The sequence below is a fragment of the Anopheles stephensi genome, chromosome X, assembly GCF_013141755.1.
Source record: "Anopheles stephensi strain Indian chromosome X, UCI_ANSTEP_V1.0, whole genome shotgun sequence".
In the NCBI taxonomy this organism is placed as follows: domain Eukaryota; kingdom Metazoa; phylum Arthropoda; class Insecta; order Diptera; family Culicidae; genus Anopheles; species Anopheles stephensi.
This window is the reverse complement of record NC_050201.1, coordinates 14,036,051-14,043,643: the sequence shown is the minus strand read 5'-3', so window position 1 is coordinate 14,043,643 and position 7,593 is coordinate 14,036,051. Positions and strand designations below refer to the sequence as shown.

The 7,593-nt window shown below is 46.9% G+C and overlaps 1 protein-coding gene across 1 annotated transcript; it reads right to left on the bottom strand.

The window, feature by feature from the left end:
- Window positions 1-216: 216 nt before the first annotated feature.
- LOC118509373 (splicing factor 1) lies at window positions 217-7,058 on the bottom strand. Its single transcript, XM_036049914.1, has 6 exons — window positions 6,776-7,058; window positions 5,992-6,578; window positions 5,729-5,917; window positions 5,585-5,660; window positions 3,262-3,414; window positions 217-2,889 (listed from the first exon to the last, which is right to left on the bottom strand). Exons 1-6 carry the CDS (start codon window positions 6,880-6,882, stop codon window positions 1,605-1,607), a joined length of 2,397 nt encoding a protein of 798 aa, XP_035905807.1. The 5' UTR covers window positions 6,883-7,058; the 3' UTR covers window positions 217-1,604.
- Window positions 7,059-7,593: the final 535 nt, after the last annotated feature.

Sequence of the window (7,593 nt, the reverse complement as noted above, 5' to 3'; positions counted from 1 at the left end):
ATAATTAGTACACTTTTTTATGTATACGTTAATGCAGTCTATTCAACTGCTTAATACTACCATACTATTGGAAGCTAATGCAGTATTTAAAAAAAAAAAAACACTGCACTTATATTAATGTCTTGCACTGTTTCCCGTACAAACAGATCATTTTGGTCATCTTTGCAAACGGCTAAAATAAAACTCTTTCACGCATACGCACACACACACAAAATGCACACTGTATCTGGCAAAATTGGCTGCCCTAAAATGTTGATTTATTATTATTAATATAATTATCCTGGGGGAAAAGTATTTCAGTTTAGTGTTACATTAATGTGTTGCATGCACGCCTCAAGGAAGCAGATGAATATTCTCACGTTTCACCGCCGCCCCAAACTCCCCATACAATTACTTGCCCCCTTCTTACTCCTCCCCTCACACTCTCGGGCACTTTTTTTAAAACCTGCGCATAATGATTCGTTAGAGAAAAACACGAAAGCAAAAAATTAAACGTTAAGCGCTGCTACTAATCATGTATACACACTGCACATATAGATACAAAGAGAAAGAGTGAGAGAGAGAGAGGGTGGGGAAAGAAAACAAAAATTATTTAACGTTAGCAATAAAGGATTGAAGAAACGATTACATTTTAGCTGTCTTGATGTATGTGCGTGTGTATAATCATAAGAGTCACCATCTCACACACACACACACACACCGTCCTACATGGGACTAAGAATTACAAGTGTTACTTCACTGCTGGACACACATACACACTCGGAACGGGTCCACGCCGGCACCATACATGGGTGATAGAGATACACTTAAGCAAGTAAAACGAGTAAACATAAATCACGCACCTACACACATATGCTATACACGCTAGGAGAGTAAGACTGGAAAAGAATCCTTATGGTGAGTGTGTGTGTGTAGTAGCGTACGGAGTTCCTCGATGTCTTGAACCTCGAATCGTCGAGGAGCAGGTGTGGTCGTTTTCTGTGATGGCACACACACGGCTTGCGCAGCCTACTCCGGTCCATTTTTGTGTTGTACGCTCGGCTAACTCGTTCTAAGATATTTTATTATAAATTGTTTCCCCAAGTACGATTAAGACAATAGTTCAATGAAATATTTCCCACGCCAAAGTAAACCACACAAAACGGACGTGACCCGCCTGCTTGCCTATGGACAAACTATGGAACATTATTGGTTTAATCGTTAAAGGAAAAAGGAGAATATAAAATAGATGTTACTGTACTTGTTGTAAAAGTGGTAATGCTTTTGCATTTGCTTGGTGCTGACCTAATTTGGTTTTTCGTTTTTTTTTCTGTGTTCTATATGAATTACGCACAATTTCAATACAATTTATGCAACAGTGTGCATGATGTGGGAGATTTGAAAAAAAAGTTATAAGAATTGTTAATAATTTTACACCTTCCCTGCGACGGGAAAAAAGGGTTCCGTTTCACAAAACGAACGTTATCATCAAATATGAATAGAAAAAGTTTAGTCACAAAGCACGTCCATCACTGTATATAGATCGTGATTGCATTTGGATGACTCCCTGGGGAGGATACGCGGGTTTCGCTGGAGGAAAAGTCGATTAGTATGATGGTTTGCTATTACGAGGGCGGTGGTGGCGGTGGCGGTGCCAAAATGTGTGATGGCATGCCCGATATGGATGGGGGTGGTGGTGGTGCCGGTCCGGGTGGCGTCGGTACCAATCCCTTCGGCATGCCACCCCAACTCTTGCCCCATCCGCCCATGCCCATCGAGCCGAGCGAACCGACCCCGCCACTATATGAATGGTGGCTCGGTGCCGGAACCATCGAGTCGCCGGCCGGTGGCAACGGTGGCTGTGGCGGTGTCCACTGCATCAAGGACGGAACGGATGGTGGAGGCGGCGGGGGAGTCGGCAACGATGGTGGAATGGGTGGCATGGGTAGCAGTGGTGGCCACATGTGGCCGTTACCGCTGCCACTACCATTGCTACCACCCGCTGCACCACTACCACCACCTCCATCACCGCCACTACCACTACCACCACCACCACCACCACCACCACCACCACTACCGCTACCGGTATGTGAACTGTTGCCAGCGCCAGCGTTTGACGATTGCAGCGAGTTACCCATGAGCGAGGGCGGATGGTGCGGTGTGGCCATCAGAGGACGTGGTGCGGATCGTGGTTCGAACAGATTGTAATAACCGCGCGAACCACCACCATTGCCCGAACCGCGCTCACCACCATGCCCATGGCCGTGATTGTTTTCCTGCGGCGGTGGCGCTTCTCCAAGCTCCGCCATCAGGCTCATATACTCCTCATCGATCTTCGTCGCCGCACTGCCTCCACCACCAGCCGACGGTGGTCCCCCATGCCCGGGCCGCTTGCTACGGCAATCGCGCGCAATATGCCCAGTGCCGCCGCACGCTGAGCAGACAATGTTGTTCGTAATGTTCGGTTTATCCGGACAGAGCCAGCTCTTGTGCTCGTTCGATCCACAATTGTTACAACGTGGCCCATCCGTTTCGCGCAGCGTACCGTTCAGCTGGGCCAGCTCGCGCAGCTGCATCCGGCGCAGATCGTTATGACCCTCCGGCACCTCGATACCCTGCCGGATAACGTCCTTGATGCGATCGACTGCCTTTTTCACCGCTTCCGGGTTGCTGGCGGTGATGAACGCGTGCAGCGGTTCATCCTCACCCGGCAACGGTTGCCCATCCTTACGCCCGACCTTACCCTCCTTCACCGAACCCTTGCCACGGATTATAATCTTCGCGCCGGTATCCTTCTCCATCGCTTTCAGCGTGTTGCCGCGCGGGCCGATCAGCAGCCCGACGAAGTTTATGTCCGGATACTCTTCCTGCGGGATGAGCACCTTGTCGCTAACGCGAATCACTGGCGGCCTGTTCGGGAGAAGGAAATTCATTACAATGGTATCTATACGGATGATATGTTAAAACAAAATCCGGGAATCTATGCTCCATTAGTATATCTTTGGTACCGCACTGTACAGCTCTGTTTGCTAAGGATACAGACAGTTCCCCCGTAGTGAGGACTGACTATCCAGCTACGGGGTTATCAATAAGTCTAGTAAGCCAGAAATGGCAGGCTTGATCTAAGAGGTCGTTAGGCCAAGGTAGAAGAAGTAGGAAGATGCAGAAATCCGTGTACTGCCATAATGCATAACGCACAGTGCTGTACCAAAATTGTCTAGCGCTTACGATTATTGGAGTGACCCATCGCGATGTTGCTTTCGAAAACCAAAGAACACTTACTTGTAGTCAGAGGGAGGCTTAAAGTCGGGATTCAGTGACTGCATCCGCTGGATCAGCTGATGGCGCTGTTCCTCCAGCTTCTTGCGCGTGCGGAACTCGCGCGTGTTCAAACGCTTACCATCGCTACTGTAAATCGGTTCTGGCGACGGAGACCTGTACGGTGCGAAAGCGAAGAAAAGCGGTACAAGAACAAAGAACGCAAACGGTTATTTCACACTGCCAATGGTTAAATGGCTGCTAAACGATCTGGTCTGGGAAGGCTCGCTAGAAAAGCAGCAGCAAGACCCCCAAAATAACAGGACAGAGACAAGCACTTTAGTTTTTTTTTTGTTCTCGAACGGACACGTAAATAGAGAGAAAGAGAGAGAGAGAGAGAAAACTTATTATTATCGTTAAGCGGTTGTCTCGATAAGAGGTTGCACAACGTGTTGGTGGTGGTACCGGTACCGTTCCGCCGTGGCGTGTCACGGGAAAACTGAAAGTTGATCGTTATTATAGGAGAAACAAGTAGAGCAGAGATACGATTAATAGGGATCGAGATTTTGCTGCCGCTTAGCACACCCACACACACACACACACCAGCTGTGTGGTGGTGGAAGAGGATGTCTCCCTTGTTGTGTGTGTGTGACTCATACACATTCACGCACACACCAATACATCTCCCCAACAACACCTACACCCACACTCGTGGCGCGTGGGGCAATCCTATGTCCTTAGAGAAAAAATGAATGATTTGTTAATAATACTGTACAGGTGTAAACCTCATTCTTACATTCGCGTTTGTTTCTGTGTGTACGTGTTTTTTACACATCTATATTCGCATGTGTAGGAAATAGTTTCTAGTAAACACACTCACTATAGCAGTTTACTGTTCACATACGCTACGCTCTCTCTCTCACAGACCGACACGCATATGGGCAACACACAGACACACCGAATCGCCTTATGAAACAGCGTCTCTACGTATGCGAGAAGGATCGGAGGAATAAAACAAATAAGACAAACGGTAGATTATTGCTTCTTTAGAAAAAGAAAAAAACACGTGTGAGCTGTTTAACGACACCATTGCCTTAAAAAAAACGTATAATTAATTAGATGCTGTTACTGTAAAAGTAATTAGAATTATTCATGATGCCTGGTCTTTTAAAAAAGGGGGTGAAAAGTTTGTTGCATTAGAAAAGAGAAAGAAAAAAAGGAATATGTTAATGTAATCCTTTTAAAATCTACGTTATAAATATACTGCTGGCTGCGCTTCATCTGACGGAACAAGTCCCTAGGAGTCATACAAATGTACACACACACACACACACGGCCGCACACCATCATTGCACGACGATTGACGATCGCTAGCTTTCCGAGTATGCCATCTCTTCCTCACAAAAAGGAGACGCCTGGTTTTCATTATCCTGGGGAAGCCTAGAGATTAAGATGTGTGAGTGTGTGTGTTTTTTCTTTGTTCGCCAACCCACCCACCCCTCGGCTTTCCCTTTGCAATAAAACTGTCTGGCGGCGGTGGATCACGGATCGGTGTTTCGCGAAGTGGATCACGGAGCGAAGTTCTTCGCCGTACGGTGCTTCGCTAAGTTCGCAAGGGCAGAGCGGCAGTCGATCCACTTACTGTGTGTTTCGCTTCACAGCGTGGTGGAGATTATGGGTTGGTGTGGGACGATCAGCAGCGCCATGGTCTTTTGTGTTTCGTTTTTGTTTTAGGTTTTTTTTTATCACAGCACAGTGTGATTTAGTGTGCTTAAAGGTAGAATTCACATTAAAAATTCTTTTGTTTTGGTTCCTCTCAAGGCGAAAGCAGATACTAAATGCTATCCGAAAACACGCTCATTACGATTTTCTCTTGCCTGTGGAATGGTTATCGGTTTGGGGGTAAGATGATACTAACCGCGAAGAGACTAGTGGTTTAAAGCATCAACAACTCTGTACAGAATAAGCAACGTTTGATTGTTAGGAGAGAAAAAAATCATCCATAGTTTGCTGCTACTACTGCTTGGGAGCAATTAAACAAACGCTTCACACTGGAAGCTCGTTAACAGAGGTATGAAGAAGCAACGCGTAACGTACGAACACGAGTTGGAGCATAACAAGTGGTTAAAGCGAAAGGGGATATAGCTCGAATTTGAAGATTTCGAAAAATCCTAACGCAAGAATGAGTCGCCCGATTCGATCTGCGACGATAGAGTCCTTTTTTTTTTCTTTGGAAACGCCTCCTTACTATTGCTGTGCGCTTTGAGAGGTTTATATGTAGGTAAGATGAAAAAAAAGGCTGTAGGGTGTAAGGTAAATCACATTAATTGCCATTAGGAAATCTAACCTTTCTTCCGGATTTTGCGGTATCATGAGATCACCGGTACGAAGCTTGCGGCTTATTTCCTCGATTTGGAGTTGCACTAAAATTGGAAAGCGAAAACGTTCAAAATTAGCATCCTGGCCGCTTTTAAGATATGTGTGTACCGACCTAAATATGCTTCCTGCTGGTCGGGTGTGAGCGTCGATGGCAATACCGTGGGCATGCCGGGAATGAACGTTTTGTCGTGATCACTACCGGCCCAGCGTGACTTTTTCTTGCGTCGGCGCGATGATTCACCGCCCTCGCCACCGCTACTGTTGCCATTGCATATCGCCTGCGGTCCGGTTCCGTTTTCACCTAGAGGTACCGGGCAAGATTGTGCCATGAGTGTTCTGTTGCTGGCGTTTTACCCCACCACCATTCACACTCACCCTTCGATCCGATCGAGGAGCAGCTGTTTTCGTTGTGCTGCTCGAACAGTGCCTGCTGCGTTTGGATTTGCTGCTGCTGGGCCTGTATCTGCTGCTGTTGGTTATAACTGTTTAGTAATTTAGCAAAATCACTCGCGGTCGCTGCCGTGAGCAGCATCGTCGATAAAACGTTCTGCGTAAACTCCATGCTCTTGTACTCATAGTTTTCCGGGCTGTCCATGCGCCCGCTGCCGTCGGCCGCACGGCGCGTGTCGTCCATGTGTTCGCGTGACCGATGCCTGTGGTCCCGATCATCCCGGCTTCCGCTGCTTCCACCCACACCATTGCTGGAACTACCTCCGCCGCTGCTGCGATGCTTCCGGTCGCGGCTGCGGCTACGGCTGCGTCGTTCACGATGCTCCCGTCTGCGATGGTCACGCTCCCGGCTGTCGTCACGCGTCCGGCTATGTTTGCCGGAACCGTGCCGATCCTTGCTGCTGCGTCGACCCTCCCGCCGTTCGCTGCTACGCTCCCGGCTCCGGCTACGATGCCGTTCCTTCGTACTATAGCTGCCTTTTTCCGAGTAACGCTCCTTGCCTTCCGTTTCACTGCACAGTTTGTGGGAAGAGAGGTACGGAGAAACGTGTTACATTTACAGAAACGTGTTGTTCTATCGCGGTTACATAGGGTTGGGATTTTCGGTGCGCTTAACCGTATAATATGCAAGAATCAAGCAGTGGAGTGCAGACACATGGAAACTATCACCCCGAAACACAAGACGCCTTCCGGACGGGTTGGGCCTTACCTTTTCCGCTCACGCTCTTTGTCGCGTCCTTTGCTTAACCCTGCGACATTGTTGCGCGATTTGCTGCTCTCGTGATCCCGATCCTTTCCCTTGTGTTTGTAACTCATTGTGTTAGTAAAATGGTAGAAAAATATAAGCTTAAAAAATAGAATCCACAAAAAATAACCAGGCGCACTGTACACGATATGTGCGAACCAGTCCCGAAATGACGTATTATGGGAAAGAAAAGCAAAGGCCCTTCAGGTCATGCTCGAACACAAACACACGCATACCAGACACGCTTTGTTTGATCGACTTTTCGGGACAACATTTGACAGCTGCCGTGTCGGGCGAAATCGAGCTAGCATGTGCGACGCATTTTAATATAAACAAACGCACATTTATTTAACACACGTCGTTGAATATTGATGTAAAATATATAAATAAATAAAAAATAAATAAAATAAAGTGTAGAAAAACAAATCATAGGCTTGTTTTGTTCCACCAAGCCAAGTAAATGGAAAACATATACACGGGCGAAAACGAGGACGCCATTTTGGGCTAACCGGTTCGGGCGAAAAGCAATAAAATCGTTCGGCGTTGCCTTGCAAATATCTTTCTCAGCAGTTTTTTTTAAGGCATCGTTTGCTTCATTTCACTTAATTAAAGGAAAAATCCGAAAACATGGCAATATTTTGTATTGATATGGAAAATTTACATCTCCTTGTAAACATGATACACGGCCGTGCAACCCGATTATTTTACATTCACATTGTTCATAGGAAAATGCACAGTGGGCGAATGAAATAATTCCATAGTGGTAAAAAAGAAACAAAATA